The 24,990-nt window shown below is 53.0% G+C and overlaps 1 protein-coding gene across 1 annotated transcript; it reads right to left on the bottom strand.

Annotated features, from left to right (window-relative positions):
* Positions 1–9,816: 9,816 nt before the first annotated feature.
* Oaf (out at first homolog) lies at positions 9,817–24,990 on the bottom strand (the record flags this gene model as incomplete). The annotated part of the gene is given in 4 exon segments (XM_013511241.1): positions 9,817–10,797; positions 12,118–12,298; positions 12,792–12,926; positions 24,825–24,990. Coding segments are annotated over 4 exon segments (748 nt in total), but the record flags the coding sequence as incomplete, so codon positions are not given.

The raw sequence follows: 24,990 nt of genomic DNA, 5'->3' as shown, positions 1-24,990 counted from the left end.
GAGCCTGGGTGGCTTCTTCCTAACTAGACAGCCCCAGCTAAGGATCACATTTTCCGGGTGAAGACACCGCCCACCTCCAGGTCCCAGGATGCCCTGAGGCGCTGTGAGAGAGGGCTGTGCAGATCCTTTGCCCGTTGGGGGCTGCGGTGACAGCCACCTTCCAGAGCTTGGCGGTGACTTGTCCAAAGGCACATGATGCCCCAGTGACAAAGCCTGGCTGGAAATGAGGTCTTTGGACTCCTACTGAAGTGCTCTCTGTAGATTCATCACTTCAGACTCCACTCATCCCTGCTTCCTCTGCTTTTCAGGTGCCAGTAAGTGATTCTCAGCCGAGAGACCACCTGGCCAGAAGCTCAGAAGGCCACATGGAGACGCACAGCAGAAAAGAGCCTGGCCTGCTTTCCCAGACAGGGCTCCGTGTCTCCCTACCATTACCTTAGTCCTTACTTCTGTTTCTGGCTCTCAGAGCAGGTCCCAGGCTTCTCTGCCTCTTGGCCTGGCTTTAGTGTTGGTTACGTTTCTACTCCAGTAATTCCGATTATAAGACCTAGCATTTATCACACTCTTGCTGTGTGCCAGGAAGGGTGCTGACCCCCACTTTAAAGGCATCTTTAATGCCTTTTGAGCTCACTTAGTGGACACAATAATCTGTAAATTGTACCATTATTATTTCCATTTTTCCAGATGGGAGTTTGACTTGTCAATTTACACAGCCAGTGTCAGAGCTTTTTATTTTTATTATCATTATTATTATTATTATTTGGTGGTCCTAGGGTCAGAACCCAGGGCTTTTGCATTGAGCTACATCCCAAGCCCTTTTTTTATTTTTTTAGTTTGAGACAAGGTCTTACGAAGTCACTAAGATGCCCAGCCTGGTCTCAAATTTGGGATCCTCCTGTCTCAGCCTCCCTGTATGCTGGGATTACAAGCATGCACTACCATCCCTGGCCTGGCTTGGAACTCTTTTGATCTAAAGCACTGCATTCTACTCCCTCAATGCATCATTCACATGCCCCTCTTTCAAGCTGGCTGTGATCTGATCTTTTACTGAGTTGCTGTAGCACTTCACTGCCCCTGATATCCTTAGTGGCAGGTTGCAGCTAGCTGTTTCTGTCTGTTGCCCCCAGAGCTGCAGCAGGGCTGAGCATACCCAGGCCTCACAAGGAGTTCAGTGGGTGCTGAAGCGGTCTTGGAGCAGGAAGTGGCCTGGGAGTCTTCAGGGCCACGCACACCCTACTCCCCCAGCCATACCCAGCTCTCCTCGACAGGCAAAAAGGTGGTGGAGGGGCTTCTCTTTTGCTTCTTCTGGTCCAAGCTCAAATCTACAGATGCTTTTGTGAGGCCCAAGTGACCCCGGGAACCCCTGTCAGGACCTTCTCAGCCTCTGTCCCTTCCTTCCCTCTTCCACTTTAAGTTTGGCCCCTTCCTTGACTTTCCTGTTTTTAATCTACAACGGCACTTACCTGCCATCATCCTAGGAAAATGTTTGCACGGAGTTTATATACCCCTGGGTGCATGTGATTTCCATATCTCTATTTACATATCATTTGCATGGTCATGCACACACATGGTCTGGTTTTTGTGCTCATGCCCACCTAGGGTCTAGTTCTCTGATCACCATATCCTGGATCTCATGCACTTTCTTACATACAAAGTCACATTTTCTCCCCTCTGGGCTTCTGATGTCTCTCTCTGTCCCTCTCGTACTGAGGATGTAACCCAAGGCTGCTCTATATCTCCAATCCTTTTTATTTTGAAAATTTTTTGTTTTATTTTGAGGCAGGATCTCACTAGCCTGGCCTTGAACTTGTAATCCTCTTGCTTCAGACCACACCGCCACCCACAACTGGGATCACAGTGTGGCCACCGCTCCTGCCTGGGCTGTAGCTTTCCAGAAGCCAGAGAAGTTTGTATCTGATGATGTCTATGGGCCTTCAAGCACTAGCAGCCTAGGATTCTGGGGGTGAAGCTCTTAGGGAGGAGTCAGTGAGAAAGAGATAGAAACCTGGGGTTCACAGTTGGAGGCATAGGGTGGGGAGGTGGAAAGTTTGGAGGGTGGGACAGAGTGGGCATGGGAGAAGGACGAAGATAGTACCTCATGTTCACTCAGCAAATAGCCTGAGTGCTTCGTAGGTCCCAAGAACTGTACTACATGCCGAACACATGTACTCTGTTTTAGTCTGTTTAGCAAAACTTAATTTTTTTGTACGTATGTTTATATGTGTGTATTGTGCTTGGGATTGAACCTAGGGCCTCAGAACTGTTGGACAAGCACTCTACCACGGAGCCCTTTTAATTCTGAGACAGGGTCTTGCTAAATGGAGCAGGCTGGCTTTGAACTTCTGATCCTTCTACCTCAGCCCCCGGAATAGCTGTGATTACAGACCCGCACCTCCACGCCCTGCTGGTCCGCACAGCTTTCGATGGAAAGTACAATCACTAGCCCTTTTCCGTATATGAGGGAACAGATTGAGGGAGGTTGGCACAGGAAGTGGGTGGTGGGGATGGGACTCAGACCCTCAAAGCCAGGCGGGGCCGACTCTGCGCCTTCCTTTCTCCGCTGTCTTCTGTGTTCCCATAACAAGGTAGAAGGAACCTAAATATCATTCTGACCCCCCTCATGTGTGGAAGTCCAGGCCCACAGTATGAGGGACTTGCACCTGATCATAAGCTGCCTGATATGTAAAGGTCTTCAAAGGCCTGCATATGTGTGTAGGGCACAGGGAGGAGGGACAGACAATTCTATTTTCTCGCCCTCTGACTTCTTTGATAATCATTTTAATCAGAGCGAGAGTGTAAAGGACCCCTTTGTTCCATCCCCTCTTTCCTGGCGCTCATGGTTTCTGTAAAACCAGCTTTTTGAGTTGTGGACTGGTGGGGAAGGGTGCCCCCCGGCCTAATACTCTGTGTCTCTGTTACCCTGGGAGAGGAAGAACTATGGGGAAGAACAGATAGGAGGCTGCCTGGAGGTTAAAAAGGAACAGCGGAAAGAAAGAGAAAAAGAAGCCAGGGCAGGAAATTTCAGTGCCTTTGGACATCAAAGGAGTGACATGCAAATGAAATGCAAATGAAATGCAAATTATCTCTCTGTCCCTTACCCCACCCTCTGAACAGCTGGAAGATTTTCCCCAGACTAACTAAAGCCTTACTCCAGGATGCTGTGTTTCCTAAGTGTTGATCCATTTTGACCCCTCCCCAGGTCCTCCTGGTGTGACATCTGACCTCCTTGGCTGTACCCCTAGGGAGTCACAAGCTCTCCAGGGGCTCCATCTCTTCTCTTCCTCCTCCTCCTTTCTTCTTCTTTCCCTGTCTGCCTTCTTCCTTCCTTTTTCTTCCTCCTTTCTCTCTTTCTCCCCTTCCCTCTCCCCTCTTTTGGGGCTGAAGCCAGGGCTTTTGTTCTTTAAAAAATTCCCATTTTCCTAAAAACTTTTTTTGAAACAGGGTCTTAATAAATTGCCCAGGCTGGGTTCAAACTTTCTATCTTCCTGCCTCAGCCTCTCAGGGTATGGGGCCTCTGCCTGCACCATCTTGCCCAGCTCCAGGCTCCATTTCTACTTGAGCATCAGATCAGCGTCTTAGGATTCAAGGACAAGAAGGCTCTAGGAGTCCAGCTCTCGTCCCCAACACGTGGGCTGGAAATGGTCTTCTCCCCAGAGAGGAAGGGGCACGGAGGGAGGCAGCCCCCTGCCCCATTTCCTCCCTCTGCCGGGAAAAGTGGAGCTGTCTTGGCGGCAGGCCTGCTGCATACTCCCATTTCCTGTCCTGTCAGCTGGATTGAGTTGTCAGGGCTGGGAGAAGGGTGGAGAGCGAGGTGTTCTGGAAGGCCACCAAGTGACAAGTCCCTTCTAGCTCCTTTGGTCTGCCAGACGGGCTGAGAGGCACAGAGCAGGGGGATGCAGGGTGGGGGTCGCTCCCTGCCTTGGGGTGGCCAAAGTGAGTGACACAGATAGAAGGAAAGTAGAGGCCAAGCAGAACTTCCAGGTCTGTTTGGAACCACACCTGAGTACACCAACATCATCCTTACCAGGAGGCAGTTTTGGAAAGTGGGTAGAGGGGCTTAGTGCCAGGGCAACAGGATAAAGCCACCATGTTTAGGCAGTGGACAGGAAAGGACATGAGAGTGAGGACTCAGAGCTATTTCCTGCCTTCGTGTCCCTAACGCTGTCTCTGCCAGCCTCCGCCAGCCTCCACTGCTCCCTGCCCTGCCCCTCTCCCTGACTTCCTGCCAGTGCCTAGACCTCACCCTTGTGGTGCATGGCGGAGGGGGGGATACCCACAAATTCATTGCTCGTTTTGCCCTTAATGGTTTAGAATCACAGAATTTTCTTTTTCGGTACTGGGGTCTGAACCCAGGGCCTTTGCACTGAGCTATGTTCCTAGCTATTCTTTCATTTCTCGTTTTGAGACGGGCTGTCTCTCACTAAATTGCCCAGGCAGGACTTGAACGTGCAGTCTTTGTGCCACAGCCTCCTAAGTGCTAGGATTACAGGTGTGTGACACTGTGCCTGGCTATTTTAAGTTTTAAAACAGCATAATAACAGCTTTGTCTCCCAACAACGTTTTTGACCTTAAAGCTAGCCTTAACGTTGAGCTGGACTTTTCTAATTGTGCCTCTGACAAAGCCCTAGCTCAGCCATACCTTTCCTGCCTCTACTAGTCTACCTTCAGGGTTCGGATTAGTCTAGGCCTAGTGCTCCCTCTTGTGGTGTTCATGGAGTATTAGCCTGACTTTTGCACTTCTACGTAAACATCTAGAGAGGTCTCCTCCCGGAAGTGCCTGCTGATGGCTGTGGGACCCACAGGTGAGGGCCAGAGTTCCAGGCAAGCCAGAGGTTTTGACTGTCAGACTCAGATCATTGCATGGTCTTCTAGTCCCTGCCCTCCATCAAAGGCTGGACCTCACCACAGAATCCCAGCTGGAATCAACCCCATGCAGGAGCTCTTGGCCTTGTTGAGTGTCTATCCTACTGCCAGGTAAAAATTTCTACCTCCCACTCCTCCCTCTAGGGCTGCCTGCCCTACACACACACACACACACACACACACACACACACACACACCTGGAAATCAGTATCCATCCATTCAAAATTGTTCTGAGTACTTGCTGGAGGCACACACTGGGCTAAGAGCTTGGAATGTAACAGCTCTCTGCCCTCAGCGAGTACAGTCTGCTGATGCTTGTGGACAAGTGAGCAAGTCGCTCAGCCTGCAGCCTGTGCTCTAACAGGAAAGTAGGGGCTGGGGATTTAGCTCAGCGGCAAAGCGCCTGCCTGGCAAGCGCAAGGTCGTGAGTTCGGTTCCTGGTACCAGAGAAAAAACAAAAAAACAAACAAACTAACAGGAAAGTAGAGGGTACAATGGAAGGGTGCCATGGGAAGCTGCTGTGGGGTTCATCTCGCCCACGTTTGGAGGTAGGAGGTGGGTGTCAGGAAGGAATTCTGGGAGGAAAGGACACCTAAACTGAGATCCCCAGTGAGGAGTCAGAATGATACAAGCAAAGGGAGTAAAGGCCACACGCCAGGAAGGTCAAGGGCCCCAAGCCGAACAGGCAGGGACCGAGTCCCCGTAGTGGAAAAGCATGAGTGAGAGTGACGATAATCTTGCTAGAGGACCCTTAGATAGGTGGACATGGTTGCCTACTTTTAATAGAAGATGACCTGGGACATACATCACAGTGGACCGCAGCACAGCTATGGGTCCCCAGGCTGAGAAGTACTGGGGAGGAAGGTACTGGCTAGAAGTCTATCTGAGAAGGGGCAGGGAGAAGAAGGAGGCAGAGGGGATTCCGCTGGGATTCTGTTCTTAGAATGGGGAGGAGTTGAGCACTCTCAGGGCCAATGGCAAAGAGGCAGGAAAAAGAGGAGAAGAGGGAGACAGGGAATACCTTCCCCAGACAGGCAGGTCCTTGAGGAAGAGGGAGGGGCTGGGCTTCAGAGCCTGGGGACGGGGAGCAGGGACACTTTCTCCATTACAGGAAGGACTCCAGAAGGGGAGGAGGGACCCCAAAGCAGAGCACCACCTCATCCTGCTCCTTTCTGCTTAGGAACCAGGACCTTCTCCTGCACTTCCCACCTGGCCTGTGGCCTCTTCCTTGCCACATCCGTCCTTTGAGAGGCCCAGCTGGGACTCTGTTGCTATCAGTGGGCTCTCTGCAGGAGACAGTTCGTCTTGATTGATGGTGTGGCTTGGTTACAGGAGTGCGGACGGCCAGCGACCAGAGAGGGGCAAGACTGCAAACTAGGGCACAGAGGCAAGAGGAGGGAATAGCGGTGTGGAAGCCAAAGGTGACCTGGAGCCTGGGAGGGATGGAGCCAAGGCCACGTGTGTGGTGCTGGAGCAGCGAGACGCAGGGACTCTGGGCCCGACTCCCGCCCTCAGTGGCTGCATGTGGCATTTCTCACTGGCCAAGCCAGAGGGCGAGGGAGCCCAGGTGAAACCCATCCAGAGGCTGAGGAGGGTGGAGGGGGACAAAAGTTCATCTGTCTCCTGGCTGCAGGTGATACTGAGAATAAACTCGGGAATGATATCAAGTTTCTCAGTGATCACACAACCATTTCATGATAATACCAAGTGATGATAGTGCAGTGGGCTTTGGCTAGATTCTGGTACCCTGCTAGTGTTGGGTCAAACACCAGCCTGTATGTTGCTGTAAAGTTATTTTATAGAAGTAGTTGACCTTTATGATCAGTTGACTTTAAGGCAATTACCCTAGTAAGCAGGGTGGGCCTCATCCAATCAGTTGAGGGCTGAAGCACAAACATTAAAGTTTTCTGAAGAAGGGATTTTGCCTCAAGACTGCAGCATAGCTGGGCACAGTGATGCACATCTGTAATCCCAGCTACTTGGGAAGCTGAGGCAGGAGGCTCATAAGTTTGGGCCTAGCCCAAGCAACTTAGTAACTTAGTAAAAGCCGCTCTCAAAATCAAAATTTAAAAAAAAATTACAAAAGTAGTAGGGATGTAGCTGTCTGCAAAGGTCCTGCATTCAGTCTTTAGTACTGGTGTGTGTGTGGGAAGCATCTTTTTCTGTATCTATTGGCTCTGTTTCCCTGGACAGCCCTAGCTGATAGCTCAGGAACCTAGGGGAATCGAAAGCCCATACACCCACAACAGGAGTGTAAACTGAACAGCCGCATACTAAGGGCTACTTGACAGTATCTACCAAAATTTGTGTGCTTGTACCTCAAGCATTGCCGCTCTTAACGACTGCATTTCTACCTAGAGCCTGGCCTGTAAAAGCAAGTCCCAGGAGGTAACTCAGCTGCCCACCTGTGGCCAAATAGCGAAAACCTGGCTGAAATAGAGTATTAGGTGATTACAAGTGAGTGCCAAAATTAAAAAAAAAAAAAAAAAGTGAGTGCCCGAGCTGGGGAGACTGTGGAGGTAACGTACTGAGGCCCCTTATCTTATCAGATGCCGACAGCAGGGCCTGCAAGGGAGTGACACACCCACGCCACCCAGAACTGGGACTAAGCCGGCGCCCACATTTCTCATAGGCATCGTTAGCCTCCAGTTGGGTTCTTGAAGGGGGCTCTTGCTCCCTTTTGTACCAGACTCCTATTCCACCCTGCATACCCAGGTCCCATGGAGACTCTGGGGCAGGGCTTCCCAACTGCGGGGCCAAACAGCTCCCCCGCCTCGGACCTTCCTTGGCTAATGAGACTGCTGGGAGAGAAGCCTAGAGAAAACAAAAGTCCACAGCAAGGCCCAGCCCTACTGGCAGTGCTGCCAGGGCAGTTGGAGCTACTTTCACTCTCTCGGGTTTAAAGAGGCCCCTGGGAAGTCTGGGCTCTGCCCACCTTCACAAAGGGGGCCAGTCAGGACCCTGTTCCTTCTGGCCAGCTCTGTCCCCGGGAAGCCCGGGAACCCTGCCCAGGCATATCCGCCCCACACCTGTGTCTCCCTCCCACACGTGAACTGTGCTCTCAAGGTGCCACTGGCCAACCTGACAAACCCACTGGAGTTCAGAGGTGGCATGGATGGAGTAAGGTGGCCAGGGATGGGATCCCAGCTCGGTTCTAACCAGCTGACTTGGGCAATCACACAATTTGACAGGCAAGCCACACTTGTAAAATTTTGCAGCCTTCAAAGAGCCAACGGGCTAATTAATATGAAGGTACTTTGTAAACCATAAAGTGCCACAGAGCAGTGAAGACTGACTATATGACCTCTCCCAGGAGTTTTCACACGGCCACAAGAGCCTGCTGAGGGTGACTATCTCAGTGTGGCCCAAACAGCTGGGCACCTAAGCCTATTCGAACAGCCCTGACTGACTGCAATGCACACAAACATGTTAGTCTCACAAAGCATGGACTGCCATGGGCACTTAAGGCACTGCGATAGCGTGGGGATGAGGCTGGGTGGTGGTGGTTTATGTTGGGGGACTGCCACGCAGCCGCTGTGACTCAGGAGCTGTCTGCTTTGCTGGTGGAAGGCCAGCCCCAGAGTCTCAGGGAGTCTTGGTCTCTCCCCCATCCTCCCAAGGGGAGGGCGGAGCAGGGATGTGTTTGGTGACAGTGTCCAGAGGCCCTCAGTGCAGGAGACAGGCAGGCTAGGAGGTGCTTCTCCAGCAAGGTCAGCAAAACACATTAAATCTTGCAAACATTAATTTAAAAAAACATTACTTTCACATATTTAAAAGCACTTAGGGGCAGTATATAGATTGGGGACTCCACCAGCACCAATGACAACACACGCATGGGGTGGAGTGGGTCTTCTCCGAGTGTCACCACTTTCTCCCAGAGCAGGGGATGGGGCTCAGGATGGAGGCCCTGGATTGGGCAGGAGGAGGAGGGAGAAAAAGATGGGCTGTGCCTCCCTCCCTTACTCGCCAGCAAGGCTGGGCTGAAGCAGGTCCTTAACACAGAAAAGCACACCCACCTGGAAAGTGACTTCCACCTACGGCCAAGCACACAGCCTGGCGTGGGGCGCTGCGCAGCAGAGCAGAGGAGACTGCCCTGCCTGCTCCATCCCTCCCCAAGGCCTGTGAGGACAGATCCGATTCTGCCTCCTCCCTCTTAAGGAGTTGAGTATCCTGTGGGACCCGAGACCTTCCTACTGCTGAAGGCCCGAAGGCCTCCTGCCTCCACCTGGCTGCACCGTTACTGCCCTTCAGCCTCAGCCCCAGCCCTACATAGTCCAGGAAGCTGTCCCCCCAAATGACCCGCACAGCCTCCGTCCCAAAGCCTCCAGCCCCTGCCCAGCACTTCTTGTCCCAGCCTACTGCACCAGAAGGTGCTCTGGGAGTGGAGAGACTTCCACATGTGTGGCTTGGTGATCAGTTTCGGAGAGGAGGCAATATCTGTTCTCCTCACTAAGAGTAGCAACATGAATAATGGCTAACACGGGGCACTCACTATGCACTTGACACTTAAATTCACTTTAGTCTCACACACTAAATGTTATAGCTAAGGCACAGAGAGGTAGTCATGTGACCCAAGAATGCACAGCAAGTAAGCAGCAGGACCTGGATGTGAATATCAGATTTCTGGTTCCAGTCTCAATCTTACTTCTGTACTGGCCATTTACTAGTTCTTTTTTTTTTCTTCAGTGCTGGGGACGGAACCCAAGGCCTGGCACATTCTCAGCCACTGAGCTACCCCTTCAGCTTCCTGCCTCATCCTCATGAGTGTAGAGGTTTAATCTTATCCTTCCTTTCCTAGAAAGACACCGTCCTGCACCTCCTCCCTCTCCTCAAAGGGCGGAGTGCGAAGTAGGGGCTTTTGAGTGGCTGTCCTCAGATTGCTCACTGAAGGTGAGGGGCACACTCCCGACACCAGGGGGCAGCATTGGACAAAAGTTCTCTCAACGCCAGCTCTCATGCATAGCAGTCATGTAAAAATTTAAACTTTTATTTCTGGTACAAATGATAAATACTTTGTATTAAAAATCTGGAATTCAAGTTTTCCTCGTACTTCATGCTCCCTCCTTGCCCCAGAGCCTTACAGAAATATTTCTGTTTAGAGGGAAGAGGAGCTGGTGCCGGCTCTGGTAGCAAAGTCCTGGTCAGCGGAAAGGCACAACGGTGGGTCTCGGGGTGGCAGCTTTCTTGGTTGGCTCCACACACAGCCATGGCTCGCGCCACAACAGCTCTCTTTGGGGCTAAGGAGTCCCCCCACTGGTGGCGAGTTAAGAAGGTGCCATAGGGCCAGGTCCTTCTAGATGTGGGTGGGGAGGTGGGTGTAGTAGGCAGAGACCCTGCTTAGAGTCTACTGGGTTCCATAGCAGAATCCTAGGCTGTCACATTTTGGTTGCTTGAAATGAACACTTCAGGGGAGATGAGGAGGGTGGGGTGCATGGGTGGAGAACTGCTTTGCCCCTCTCTGCCCCCAAGGAAGGCACAGGGTGGGCATGGGGGCTGCCTTCACGAGTCACCCCTGCTGTGCACCTCCTTTCGCAGTCACTCCATAAGGGGCCCCTAAGGGCCTGGAAAGGATGTAAGGCCTCTGGTGGGGTTCCGCCCACTGCCGTGGCCAGGCGAGGAGAGGTGGGCCTTGAGCAGCGCCCCAGACCCCGCTTTTCTCACAGCCCCATTAGAGGTCCTCATCCCAGAGACACAGCTGCCTCTGGGGCACATAGAAGTCGAAGCTGTAGCTCTTCTGGCAGCTGCGGATGCCGCATTTGTAGGGCGTGGGCCGCTCGCGGCTGTGGCAGTACTTGAGCATGCAGGGGTACCAGGCCAGGCTCAGGCTGTAGTGACATGCACAGGGCTTCCCGCGGTCCCCCACCTGCCTGCAGCGAGGCAGCTCTGCCTGCTCCAAGGCCTTGGGCAGAGCCTCAAACACAGAGCCGTCCACACCTAGGGAGAGAGGCAAGGATGAGAGCTGCTAGCAGGAGCAGAAGATTAAATCACAATCGTCCTCACCTACTGAGTCCCAGCGTGTGCCAGGGGCTCTACATGCAGGACCTCTTTCTATTCCCCCAGGAGCTAAGCACTGTCACCTTTGTTTTACAGATGAGAAAACAGCCCAGAGAAGTCAACAGCGTGGCCACACAATACCAAGGGAGTCAGAATACTAGAATCACGTCTGTCTGACTTCAGGGCCTGCACTCGCCATGCTGCCCCCAGTGCTTTAAAAGATCACTGTACTGGGGTGCACAGAAGTGGGTGACAGGCATCTGGGCAGCTTCATGGAGGAGGTGGTATCTGAGTAGGGCCATGCAGGGAAGGGGCAGCGCAAACATAACTCACACCAGAGAGCGTGCAGGGGAGGGGCCTCACGTGGGCTCTGCTCTGTGACCTTGGGAGGGGACAGCCTCCAGGAGATGCTGGCATTGGGCTTCTACCTTAGTCTGGGGTGAGGCCCGCTGGGGACAGGTGTGTGAACAGTATGACCACAGCTCTGCTGGGCACTTACAAACCCAGCCCCTACCCAGGGGTAGGGGGCAGGCATTTCTCTGTGCTTAGCAGGCTGAGTGAAGGACCAGGGGCCTGGTGCTGAAAGGGTGACATTTCCCTGTCGCTCCTATACAGAACCTGAGGGCAGTCCTGGGGGAGGCACAGGGAGATGGCTAGGGTTGAAGTCACTCAGGGACCACACAGAGCTGGGATGGATCCTGGGAGATCCTGAGGATCCTGGGAGCTCCCGAGGATCCTGGGAGACATCCTCACACCAGGGACGGTGTAAAGCTGATTTCTGAGAGGCAGCAGCAGCAGAGGGGACAGGGAGACCGGGCACTTGTGCCCTCTCCCGTAACGGGGTCCGCTCTGTGTCCCTACTAAGAATGGTGAGGAAGGGGCGTATCTGGGAGTCTCCTTCACAGAGCTTGGTTGTCTGTGTCCTTCCTGCAACAGGCCCCTTCCTCTGGGTGACTCCTCTTGCTGACTGGCTATATGGGCCCCACTTCCACCAGGAAGACTTCCCTGACCTGGCCTGGTTTAGGGTCCCGCCACTGAGCACCCACAGCTCCTCCACCCCTGGGGCAACCTCTGGGGAGCAGAGCTGGGTGTGTTTATCACTGATCCCAGTTGACCCATCTCTGCAGATGTTCCATAAATGTGTCTTGAATAAATGAAGGAGCTGCTCGGCCCAGGTGTCCCATTCCCTCCTCCACCACTGTTTCTTCCTCCTGTTCTTCCTTCTGCCCCCTACCAGGTAGTGCCCACTGCCCAGCTGACCTTGCTCCAGCCAGAACCGGACATCCTCCTGGCGGGTGTAGATGGCGTCTGCAGCCTCGGCGCACACATTGTGGAGATGGGGGCTCAGCAGGCCCCCCTGGGTGAAGTTCACAGCGATGTCCATGTGTAGCTGTTCCGGGGCCCGCACGTCCTCAGCCTGCCGCACTGCCCGCGGGTTTTTCTGCACAGACATGACAGAAGCCAGTCCCACCTGGCTTTGGAGTGCTCCCTGCCCAGTCCTCTCCTGATCCCCTGCAGAGCCTGGTCAGCCCAGGCTGGAAGTCAAGGAGCACCCAGCCCTGCCTCTCTGCAACTGGCAGAGAAATTGATGCCCAAGAGCAGACGGGCCTTTTCAGCTTCTGTCTGAAGGGATTATTCTCAAGCTGACCTCCAGGGCCTGGCGGCAAGTTATAAGGTCCTGCTGGGAGGTGGATGTGGGCAGGCCAGGCAAGCTGTACTGTGATAAATGACCTCTTAGGTCAAGTACTGCCCCACATTCAGGAGACTGAGTATCCCTGGGAAGGACAGGCAAAAAGGAGTGCCAGAGAGGGCAGGGCAGTGGGTCAGGAGCAGTGTGCAGGGTTGAGCTGAGTGGAGGCTAAGGCTGGGGTGGCTGCAGGGGTGGGGGCTTGGGGTCCGGAACTGGCTGGGACAGGCCCAGGGTGGGGACTGACCTGCCGAAGCTTGGCCATGGCCTCACTGGGGATGATCTCGTTGCGGTGCAGCCGGGTGACGAAGCAGAGGGCCTGGAACTGACTCTGCCCCTTCTCCAGCTCCCCCAGGATCAGGGCTCGGAAGATTTTCACATCCTGAAAGGAAAAGGCAGGAGGATGGGAGTCTGGCTCTGGAAGGTGGAGGCCTCCGTGTCGGTCCACTGGCGCTCGGCTTGAGCCCTGAAGAGGGCGCACTTGGACACCGTCCCACAACAGACACCTCCCTCTTTTGCTTTGGGACTGTTTATCTTTTCCACCCCATGACTTGACAGATCACACCCCAAATGTTCCGAAGCCTCCTGGAAAACTGACAAAGCGAACCACCAGAGAGGATTCAACAGAACCCTTAGAAAGTATGAACCTTCACCTTAAAGAAGACAGCAGCTCTTTCTGACACCTGATTTACTCTGGCTGATGCTTCCCCTAGGTGGTGCCCCCAGGGTCACCATGATCGAGGTGGGTCAGGGCCTCTTCGACCACCAGACCAGGGCGCCATGGGGGAGGGGCTGTTCCTTTCACAAGTACAGATTCCAACACTTCCCTCTGACATTTTTATTCACTAGGTTTGGAGAGAGGCCTCAAAATGCCCCAGGTGCTTCGGATCAGCCAGGGCCCTCATCCATTAGGAGCAGTGCGAACGGGCGGCATTAAGGGCAGAGGTAGCGGGCAGCAGCTGTTCTGCCTTCTGGCCTGAGGAAACTGGGATGGCTCACCTTTCCTCTCCCCTCTCCGCTTCCCCTTTTCCCACTAGCGTGATCAGCAGGCCAGGAGCTCCTTCCTGTTACTCACTACAGGAACGGGGAAGCCCAGAGTGGGGCAGACAGAGAAGGACCATAAGGTGGGGTGGGGCCCCTTCCCCATCTGGCTGCTGCTGGAACCTTTTGCTCCTCCCACTGTACCTTCACCCCTCCACCCCTCCCTTTTTCACCTGTGACTTGGCCAACTCCGCTCCCAGCCACAAGTTAGCAAGTCCCTAAGGGTCTAAATCTGTCCAGATCTCTCCTGCTACAGGGCCACCGAGGCTGCAGTGACTGTTCACCAGAAGCCACCTGTGGCCTTGTCCTGGCACTTCCAGTAGATAGCCCTGGGTAACTGTTCCTCTTTGACTGACTGTGCCCTGGGCTCACCACTAAGAGCGCCCCACTCACTGAGAGCTCATTACAGGGTAGCTGCTTTGAGGGCAGGGTCTGAGTGGTCTTCTGGATTCTGATCCAGGCAGAGAGGGGGCCATGGTTCTACCCCAAAACAGTAATGCATCAGCTGGTACCCCAGGCTTTCCTCCACTTCCTCAAGCCTCGTCTGTGAAACGGGGAGAGTACGTTTACCTGACAGCGCTGGGGGAGGACTAGGTGAGCTGTCTGGATGAAGGTGCTCAGCGTGTGCTAGTGGTGGTGTCTGCTACCCCCAAGTGACCCGCAAATGGTGCAGCTATCCGGAATGCATGAGAGCCTGGCAGCTCCTAAGCCCCAGCATGTTTCTCTACTCCTTTAGCTTTAAGGAGTTTCTTTTACTTTTTTTTTTTTCCTGTAAGTGATTTCTGGAAAAAAAAAACAAAACAAAACAAAAAAAAAACTGTGTGGGAAAATATAGGCGGCCCTTCAGAAAGGTAAACTGAGGCCCAGCTGGTGAGAAAAGCTCCATTAGGCTCCTTATGGTCCCAGAGACTTATGAGGAAGATGAATCTGAGCTCAGCTGAACCCCCACTTCCTCTTGACAGGAAATCCCTTCTTGTGTCACGGCGCTGGCATCTCCTAATCCTGCCAGCATGAGCCATCTGATCTTCCATTCACTCAGGTTAACTCAGGGGACGCTGGAGACTGGAACATTGGTGGCTTATTCCACTCTGGGCTCAATTCCTTCGAGGTGAGACTCGATACCGGACTTCCCTTCTGAGAACCTGAGTAGGGCGGATGTTCCTCACAGGAACCTCCAGGCAAGATCCAAGGCCCACATCCCTGGTATCCTCAGCTCTGAGCCTTTAAAGAAAACCCCACCTGGATATTCCTGTCCTCTCCATTAAAGGTAATTCCCTGTGGGTTGAGGGCTCTCAGTGCTTGCTGACATCACCGGCCCACCACCCGCAACAGGATGAGGCATTTGAACCTTTAAACCAGAGGGTGAAAGAAACCGCATGAGTTTTCCCCCTGCCTCTACATTACATACCCACGGCAATAACAGCAAAATGCTACCGAAATGAGAACCCGACTGGGGTGCAGAGAGGAAATGAGAATTTCTCTCTGAGAAAGATGATTTTCTCTCTATCTGTCTGTGTAGGACAAAGAGTCACTGATGTTTATAACTGGGAGAGAGAAATATGGTTAGGTTGGGTCAAACAGATGTGTCATCCTCTAAAATCTCTGCAATAACAGGAGGAATGGAATTCGGACCGCTGCTGTTGTCTGGATTGGGTAACTTGCTCAAGGTCATGAGCTAAGAGGAAATGTACACGGGGTAAACAAAAATATGATGTGTTTAAATAAGCATATTTATTATAGTAAAAGAGTAAAGTAAAAGTACCATTTTTATAGTAAAAGAGTATAGTATAGTATAGTATACTGTTTTATAGTAAAAGAGTAAAGTATAGTAAAAAAGTAAAGTACTCTACTATAGTAAAAGAGTAAAGTAAAAGTACCAAAAGAGTATAGTAAAAGTACCATTAATCCCTCGGCCTTTTAACACACTTATCCCATTGTTCTTGCCACTTTCTGAAACAGTTTTGGAAATACTTTTTTGAAAGTGTCTTCGCAAGATGTAATAAAAAAAAAATCTGGTGAATGCCGCTGCTGAACGCCCGCCAAAGGACAGGCAGGCTCACGACAGCATTCAGGTGTGTCGTCATTCACCTTATTCACCAGCTCTGGCACAGCTTCTGGCTCTTTCCCAAAGTCAAAGTGACCATGTAAGGTAAACACTTTGAGTCCATTCAGAACATCGAGGCAGTCATGACAGCACAGCTAAAGACTTCCAGAACTGCTTTCAGAAAGTGGCAAGAATGAGGATGTAAGTGTGTTTGCAGTAAGGGAGCGTATATGCGGGGGATTAATGGCCTGTGTCCTTTAATACATTTTTTAAAAAATTCAACATGTACTGTATTTTTTGGCCATACTATCTAGCTGAGATTTGAAGCCAAGTAATCTAGTTTGACTCCAAAGACTGATTTCTCTTAGCCAGAATACACAACTACCTCCAGATCAATTTCTTTGATGTTCAGCTGAAGAAACACAGACTCAGACCCACAAAACGACTGTGGTCTCTCCTGGTCACACAGTGAGTAGCAGAGGCAGGATCAGAACCAAGTTCCCTCTTCCCATCACAGCCTAGGGAATGTGGCTAGCTCCTGTGCAAACCGTGTGTGACTAGCAAACTGCAGGGCCCACCTAAGAGATAAAGCAGAAATATCCTAACCCTGAATTCCCCAGTTTTTCCAATCCTATTTCTCCTGAAAACTACATTCCCTTTGCTGGCCCCAGGAAAGGGGTGGGAAGTCCTCGTCTCTGGATCTAACTCTTTGGTGATGGGCCCTTCACCATCTTGACCATGTCCCTCCAACCTTCTACTCCTTACATCTCAGATTCACCAGCAAAGCTCTAGGGGCTCTTTCTTCCAGCATAGAATTAAGATGGGATAAAGAGTTCCCCTGCTTCAGGAACATCTGGCAGATGGAAACCTGGTTCCCAGCCTTCCTTTCTACCCAGAAGTCCCCTTGGGTGATTCACCTGGATATGGCCTAAAGCTCAAGGCAGATGTTAAAACTGGGCAGGAACTTATGGCAGGATCAGAACTTGGCTGGGACTCCCAGGATGGGAGGGTTCTACAAGACTTCTTCTCTCAGGAGCACCCCCAAACCTCCAGCCCACCAGGAACTGGAGAGTACAGTAACCAGGTCCAGAGCCTGAGCCACGGACAGGGTAGCAGCACGCCCCAGGGGGGGCAGGTGTCTGCTGAAGTCCTCGTCTACAGTTTGAAGGACAGAGTAGCACAGCTGGAGCACAGCACAGTAGCAAAGAACAAATGGTCTGGAGCCAGGACTATCTGTGATTAGATCCTGGCCTTGTCCTTACTAGTCACATAACCGTAGGGGAATGGACTTAGGCTCTCTGTACCTTAGTTTCCACATCTGAAAACTGAGAAAAGCAACAGTACCACTTGAGGGACTACTGTGAGGAATAAAGCAGTGAAAGGATTCAGAACATACCGGATGGGGCCCCCTTTCTTCCATGTTGCTGCAATCGCTCACCCTACACCTGTCTTGCTCCCGCCATAATCCACCCCAGGCTTGAGACTGTAAAGATTTTTCCCTCACAGATGCACCTACAGATGCACCAGGCCTGGTGACGATTTCTGCAGGTTGCAAGTAATTAGCAAGTCAGTGGGAGCCCCCTGACTAGCACTACCTGGGGCAGGGAGTTCACAAGCACTAGCTAGGCACAGAAATGACTAAAGCCAAAGCCCTTGTCTTTAGGGGGCTTCTCGAGAAGGCTGACCTCCAACAACCAAGGCCAGTGTGGCACAGAAGGCTCAGGGTTGACGTTCATGCTGAGTATCATGAAGGCGAAGGATGGACGAGAGAACACTTGTCTCCTTAAGGATGGGGCTGGGGCGGAAGGGGGAAGACCTCTCAGAGTGAGGGTGTTTCAGGGCTCCTTGGCAGGGAAAGCACGGGATGAAGGGTTTCCAGCAAAGACAGGGGCCCTGACGAAGACAGGGTGGTATGAGGGGCTTTTATTTGTGTTTCCAAAAGGTTTAGGGGATCATGTAGTTCAGTGAAGTTCCAGCAGGAGAAATGACTTTCATAAGTCACACAGTGGCAATGCCAGGCTTAGAAAGCCAGACCTCCCAACCCCCAGCCGAGTAGCCTTCATTCCCCTCCACCCTCCTGTTTGGCCCGTCTACATATTCCACTGCTCTCCAGCCCTCCCCTTGCTGGGCCATCTTTCTGAGACCCACCATGTGTCCTAGAGTCTTAAGAAGCACTTCGGACGGTGCCCTGAGCCAGGCCCTGGGGGCTGCCAGCTTCAGCAGAGGCCACAAGAACAGCTTCATGCTGGGGGAAGGAAGAAATCTTGCAGAGGGGGCCCTGTGACCAGGAGCTGCCCTCTACAGCTGCCTTCAAACTCCAGTCCAACTGGAAGGAGGGAAACACTTTTACTTCCGTTGCTGCTGCCTGAGGTTTTGTGTTACTCTCAGCTGACTTTTTTTTCTTGGTACCTTTCTTTGGTACCGGGAATCAAACGGGACCTTGCGCTTGCCAGGCAGGTGCTTGTGCCGCTGAGCTATATCCCCCACCCTCTCAGTTGACTCTTAATTCTGACCCTTACACACGCACCTTTCACCTGCTCCCCCACCCCGCCTGCATTTCTCTAACATCTTCACACAGACCTGCTGCCCCTCAATCTCTCTCCCACAGCCGCTCCACAGTCTTATCCCGTGGCATCCTCTCCGCTGTACACCCAGGCACACTCCTGTCACTGAGCTCCTGTCATCCCTCAATCTCTCCCCCGGAGTCACCACCTCAGCCCTTTCAGTCTTCCCCACACCCTCTTGACCCATGTCACACACATTCCCTCAGTATCCATGCCCTCCTCCCTCTCTGAATCCCACCCCCCCAGTCTCACACCCAGCTCACCAGTCCCCTCCCAGGGCCTGGGACTTCCCTCACATGCCTGCCTCACACTATCACCTCAGCTTTGGCCCACCAGCTACCCCTGCCCCGGCCCTTCCTGCCCCACCACTCCCGGCTGCCTTCTGCTCACCAGCTCTTAGCCTCTGGCATTCTTATAGTGCCTTCCTTGGCACTTTCTCCACGAAGACTTTTGGGGCAAGGGGTGATGAGGCTCCTGGCCTCAGACCCTGCTGCCATCCCACGTTCTACTACAGGGCAGTGGGAAACTGAGAGGGCCGGGCAATACAGCCGTCTGCCTCCCTGCTCTTGTCTCAGCCCACCCTGCACTCGTGGTGACAGCTAGGCTGGTGGCCATCGCTCTGGGACTGCACCAAGCAGTCTGTCCCCACCCCAGCCCCTCTGCTCATGGACAGCTCATGCTCACTGTCTCCTGGGAGTGTCCTCTGCCATACCAGTCTCTTTCCCATCACCACAGCGCATGATTCTGGCGCTCAGGTTGAGCCAATCTAAATATTTATTCCTCAGCTCCTGGCTGGGTGCTCTGGCTAGAGAGGGGCCAGCTCTATTGGGCTGGGGAGGAGGAGGGTACAGAGGGGATGACATGGTGAGACAGCTAGGACCGGTGCCTTCCCAGCCCCATGGTGCACCCAGGTTCTCATGTAGGAAAAGGGGTAGATAGGTTCAACCCAGAACCAGGCTGGTGCCAAGGTACTCAGGCTGCCCACCCTAAGAAGCCCGCACGCTCTCAGAACTAGGCTCCAAACAGAGGCTTCTTGTTACCCAGCACCAGTGCCTCTGCTAGCCAGGACCAGTGCCTGCTCCCTAAGCCCCTAGTGCTCTGTCAGTCAAATTGCAAAGGTCACCACTGTCCTGACTGCCCCGGGGAACAATGTGAGGCTTTATGTGGATCAACTGCACCCCACTGTCCTGCTGACTCAGGGCTCCTGAGTAGGGGCTCCATGTTCCCCTCTCACACAGATTCCAGCCCCTCGTTCTCCGCCTTTTGTGCCAATCTGCACTGACAGGCGCTCAAACACTTGCAGCTTAAAGGACAGAAGCTCCTAATGATGCTTTGGTCTGTAGAGCAGAAAAGCAACAGCTGGGCAACACGTTTAACTGCGTGAGGAAGGAGAAGCGGGGTGGAGGGGTCTGCTCAGCTGCCTGGCACCGGCACTGCACTTCTCGATGGCTTACGCTGGCCCTTGCTCTGCAAAGGCCTCTCCGTCACTCTCACAGCAAGCCTTGGGCATCACACTGTGGTCTCTGGCCCCACGCAAGGAGCTGCAGCTTCGAGGTTAAGTGGCCAAGTTACACAGCTGGTAAATGGCAGGAAAATGTACACACGGAATGATCAATAGTACCCCTGACATATTTTTAAAAACCATCCCCCCATGCCATTCTCCCAGGAGGCCACACAGGAAGGAAACAGTCTTAGGCGCTGCCAAAGAATCAATACTGATCTACTGGGAGTAATGAGCTTGGCAGGGGCCCAGCCCAGGGCCGTATACAGGAGGATGTATAGATCTGTTCTTCTATACCAACTCGGAAGGCCTTTTTCAGCCTCCTTCTTCCCTTCCCCAAGATCCTTCAGCCTTCTGGAAGGAGTCTGCCAGGGTGCCACAGGAAGGTGCCCAGGATGTCAGGGTACAGTAAAAGGACCCCTGGATCCTAATCTTGGATCATTAGCTGTTTGATTTTGTCAAAGTGACTTCAGAGATTAGTTTACACATCTGCAAAATGGAGGCAGTATGCGTCTAACAAAGCAGTAGTGATGATCAACTGAGTTCAGCATGTGTGTGAACTGCGGGATGGCTTGATCCGTGGTATTGGACACCCCTGCCATCCTTATCTTCAGGTTGTGCCCTGTCTGACTGTCTGGGAACAATAGTCTGTCCCAGCTTATCCACCATGACCTCTCTGTAGCTGGGGAGTCTGAGACTGATGAATGCCACCTCTTCCTCTCCCCGCATCTCTCAGCAGGCCACACCACTGTTCCCAGGGGGCAGTCTCCATGGCTGAGAGATGGGAAAGTGTCTTTCACAAGGCTCTACCTGAACAGCATGCAAGGGTCAGAGATGCAGGTGGAGATCCAGGGAGCAAACTTGAACCTTCAGGCAGGACTGCTCATCCCTGACCCAGAAGGAATTCCTCAGACACAGAGGAGGGACTGGGGTTAGACATAAGGGCTCACTGTCCTAAACCTACCTGGTCTTTGCATCTGGTGACTTCCAACTAACTCCCGATAAAGTGCCCTGTTCTGGGCCTCCCTTGAAAGAACTTCTATCCTCTGATCGCCGAAGTTGTCCATCCATCACATGCCTACACATCAAATCACAGGGGACCTAACACACAAAACAGGGGGATACCGGACTCTAAGTTTCTTTTGTCCCACATCCACATGATGCACCACCTGCTCAGAATAAATAGGCTCAGGAGCACCATGGCCATTTGCACAGTGCACATCTTCACTAACTACATCTCACTAGCTACCCCAGCTCCCAGACCAGGAGCGCCCAGGGCACTGACTCTGACACACTCTGTACTGTTCCTTTCTCTGGCTCCAACTCACACACTGGTACCCAGGGCAGGGCACAAGTTTCCAAACTCGTCAGGTCCCTGTCCTTCCTGAGGGGTGCTAAGCTAATCCACAGTGCCATGTGACTCACTCACTGATCTTGGTTATTCCCTCCAAGGCTCCAGCCTGTGAGCCATGTGACACTTGCCTTTCTCATTCCTGCAGCACGTCTCCGTTCCTCTCTCATGTACCCACCACTCTGATGCAGTCACACATGACCTTCTTCATATCTTTCAACCCCACCCTCCCCATCCGGCCAACACTAAACCAGGCTGCCTGGAGCATGACTCATCCTTTCCCCAGCTTTGGGACATTCAGACTGGGGGACAGAGGCAAAAGAGAGCTTGGACATGGACATCAGCTTGGGGGATGGGGACTGAGAGGGCTGTCAGACCAGCCAAGCAAGAGCTGGGGGATGGTGACCTGCCTGTTATTAGACATGCCCAGTGGTTGTGCCCATACAGGCCTAATTACATATATAGGGTCTGGGTTATAAAGAAGCATGTTATCTATTGAGTATTAGGAATGAGAATTCCCGTGATGAGGGCATGCAGAATGAGGCCTGAAGATATACGTTGTTTAAAATACTTTGGGAAGGATGGGGGTGGAGGTCATGCTTAGCATGCCTGAGGCCCCAGGTTCAATCCCCAGCACAAAACCAAAACCAAAACCAAAATCAAAATAAAACATCAGGGTTTTTGTGAGTAGAATGGCAGGTTTCACATACGTGGCTGAGTTTGGGCTCTAGCTTCATTTTACAGTCTAACCTGATTCCTCTTCCAGGTCCTCTTCCCTTCCCTGGAGCGGCTACACCACGGGTCCCTTGGCTTTGCTGCTCATGCAGTCAGCTGGAGTCCTTTGAAAACTGTAGTCTGGTTCTTTCCCTCAGACACTGATTCCATGTGGAGTTTTCAAAGCTCCCCAGGTGACTCAAATGTGCAGCAGAGCTTGGGCACCACTGAGCCATGGCATTCTTTTGGCCTGGCAGGGACCAACCCAAGGCAAGGCTTGCACAGACTCATGGCAGGCCTGGGACAGACCAGCAGTTGACTCTCTCCCCATTCTCCACTGTCCACTGATCTCCCTGCCCCTGATACCTAAGGCAACCTCACTGGGTCCCTAGCCCACTTCCCGGACTCTTCTCCTCTCCTCCCAGGGTCCCAGAATTCACCTACACTTATTGCTTGTGGTTTCTTAAGCCCAGCCCAGGCTCCAGTGCCCCACAGTGAGTGGATGACCAACTGCTTCACAGGCTTCAGGAACACACTAGTTTCAGCAGCAGGAATGGATATGCAGGGACACAGTCTCCAGGAAGGTCAACACTGAGTTTCTGTGGGTCCTGAGATACATCGTTCAAGCTCTTTCAGTCCAAGCTTAGCAGGGATGGTGCTGGCCGAGATGCTGTGCAAACCCCAATTATCAAAGTGAGGGGCTCCTCCAGCACTTAACACAGCACCCGATACAGGATGAACACTTCATGTGTACTACCATGTTCATTCACTCAGTTACCACAGGACAAGCACTGTTATTAGCCCCACTTTACAGCGGAAGAAGAGAAGGCCTGGGGAGGTCACATAGCTGGCGCAGTGGTCACCAGCTCATGAGTAGGAAATTTCGTCCAAGATGATTAGAAAGCAAACATCATTGTTCCCAAGTACATTCAGAACTTACCCCAAACCACGTCAAAATGGGTTTGGAACATGAAACACACGCCCACACACACCCACACATCCCACAACTTCCAGACCTTTTTTTTTTCAATAACAATAGCCATCATTACTTCCAGACAGAACTTTCTGGTGGGAATGTGCCAAGGACTATGAGGCACCAAGCCTTGAGCAGTGAGCAGACGATAAAAGAAGTGACCTCCCAGAAGGGGTGGGACATAAAAGCCACTCTGGGCGATGGAGACAGTGGACTGAGGTGGGGGTAAAGACCATTCCTCTATTCCTCCCTCCATCCTTTGAAGTCAGCTCCACCCACGCCAACTGAGAATCTGAAGTCAAGGAGACCCTGGTGAGCGGATTTCCTTTCTGTACCTTCCATCTCCAATTCCGTCCCTTGCTGATGAAATTGGAGATGTCAAGGTCTGGTGCCATCTGGCAGCTTGTAGGTCAGGGGCTAACCTGAAGGCATACTTTGGATATCCAGACAGAGGTTTAAATCACTATGAAAATTAAAACGAGGGCCTTGCCATCAGCTCCAAATGCAGTTCCTATTTGGGTAGTCAGACCCACCTCCCCAAACTCAGCCCCAACCCCAGTACCCTACACTCAAGCCAGTCACTGCTGCCTCAGTCACTGGCACAGCTACCTGGCCTCTCCCTCTCCTCTCCCTCAGGGCAGAGCAATTAAAAAAAAAAAAAAAAAACAACCTTCCCGTTGTAGCTAAAGGCTATAAAAGCTCAGCCCTACCCACTGCCTTTCACAGAGAGCCCTGGGTGCTAAGGAGGCCTTAGGGCCCCACAAGTGTCTCTGGGGCCCAGGGTGGCCACAGGACAAGGCCAGTAGGCATGACGATGGAAGGCTCATGTTCAGGGTCAAAGGATTCATATGGGAGAATAAATCCCTGATTCCTGGCAGATTCTGCCGCTAATTCAGGTCTTCCAAGAACAGAACACCCTGGATAAAATGCCCCTGAAGTTTAGGTGGAGCGGCAGGGGTGGTTCTGGCCCTATCAACTTCCCTTTCTCCACCCAAACTCTCTTGTCTGCCCCTACCCGCCAGGTGAGAACCCAACTTGGGTCTGTGGAGTAGGAAAGGGCCACCACGTATTCCCATCTGTGACTGCAGCCCCACCAGCTAAGTCCTATGGTACGGACAATTTGGTGGTCCTGGGACAGATCAGCAGTTGACGCTCACCCCATACTCCAGCTGTCCCTGGTCTCCCTGACCCTGCTACCTAAGCAACTTCAGAGTCCCTGATCCACTCCCCAGACCCTGCCCCTCCCTTCCCAGAGTCCAGCCCAGCTCCCACTCTCTAAGAGGGAGGAGAGAAGTGTCCCTGGCCTTGGCTCCTTCAGCTGCCCAGCTATCCAACTGGTCTCTCCTCTGCTCTTCCCCAGAGATGAGGAGCACAGGGCCTCCCTTTACCAGGGGGAGGGGTGGTGCCACCAGGAAACTTCCCAAAACTCACCTAGTTTCTTTGTCTCCAGGTTCCCTGCTTCTGGGTCACCGTTAGGCACCAACTGCCCTTCCAGGCCCATTTCCTGCACCCCCTCCCAGCACCTCCATGCCCTCGAGGGATTAGGGGCAGGCAGCTCTGCCCAGCAAAGGGAGTCAGGCAGAGGCGGTTTGGAGACTCCAAGGGGTCAGAGCTGGGAGGCCTCCAACTCACCTCACTGCCCTGTACAGACATGAGAAACAGGCCCGGAGAAAAGGAACTGGCTCTCAGCACACAACTACTCAGGGAGAACCCAGCACCTGCGGTACCCAGCCCGGACATTCTTAGAGCACAGGGACTCCAAGAAGGGAGGCCTGGTTGTTAACATGAACTCTTTCGAAGGAGGGTCCGCTGAGGCAGCGGAGCAGGGACCGGGCAGGAGTCGGTCCCGGCGTGAGCCCGGGCTCTGGTGCCTGAGCCAAGCGGAGAAAGCCAGAGGATGGGAGGACGCAGGAGCGGGCAGCGCAGGAGTTCACGGAGGGCAGCTGCGGAGCCGGGGCGTGGGCGGCGGACAGGCAGGTGGAAGAGGAGCTTGGTGACCTGGAGTAAAACACGTCCCTCCGGCCCTGGTGTTCCCGCCTGCAGGCCGGGGTGCGCCCGAGAGCGGGGTGCGGGCTTAGCGTGCGGCTCTCACCTTCTTGAAGTCGGCGGTAAAGGAGACCAGGGTGCCATCGGGCTTGCGCAGCTCCAGGGTGATGCTGTCGGCGTCGCTGTCCGCCTGCAGGGTCTCCTCGGTCACCTGGCCGTCGGGCAGCCGCACGCGGACCCGCAGCTCGGCCGGCCCCGCGCCCACGCCGCGC

Source organism: Chinchilla lanigera, unplaced genomic scaffold, assembly GCF_000276665.1.
Source record: "Chinchilla lanigera isolate Chin_1 unplaced genomic scaffold, ChiLan1.0 scaffold00011, whole genome shotgun sequence".
Lineage (NCBI taxonomy): Eukaryota > Metazoa > Chordata > Mammalia > Rodentia > Chinchillidae > Chinchilla > Chinchilla lanigera.
This window is presented reverse-complemented; position numbering and strand designations above follow the sequence as displayed.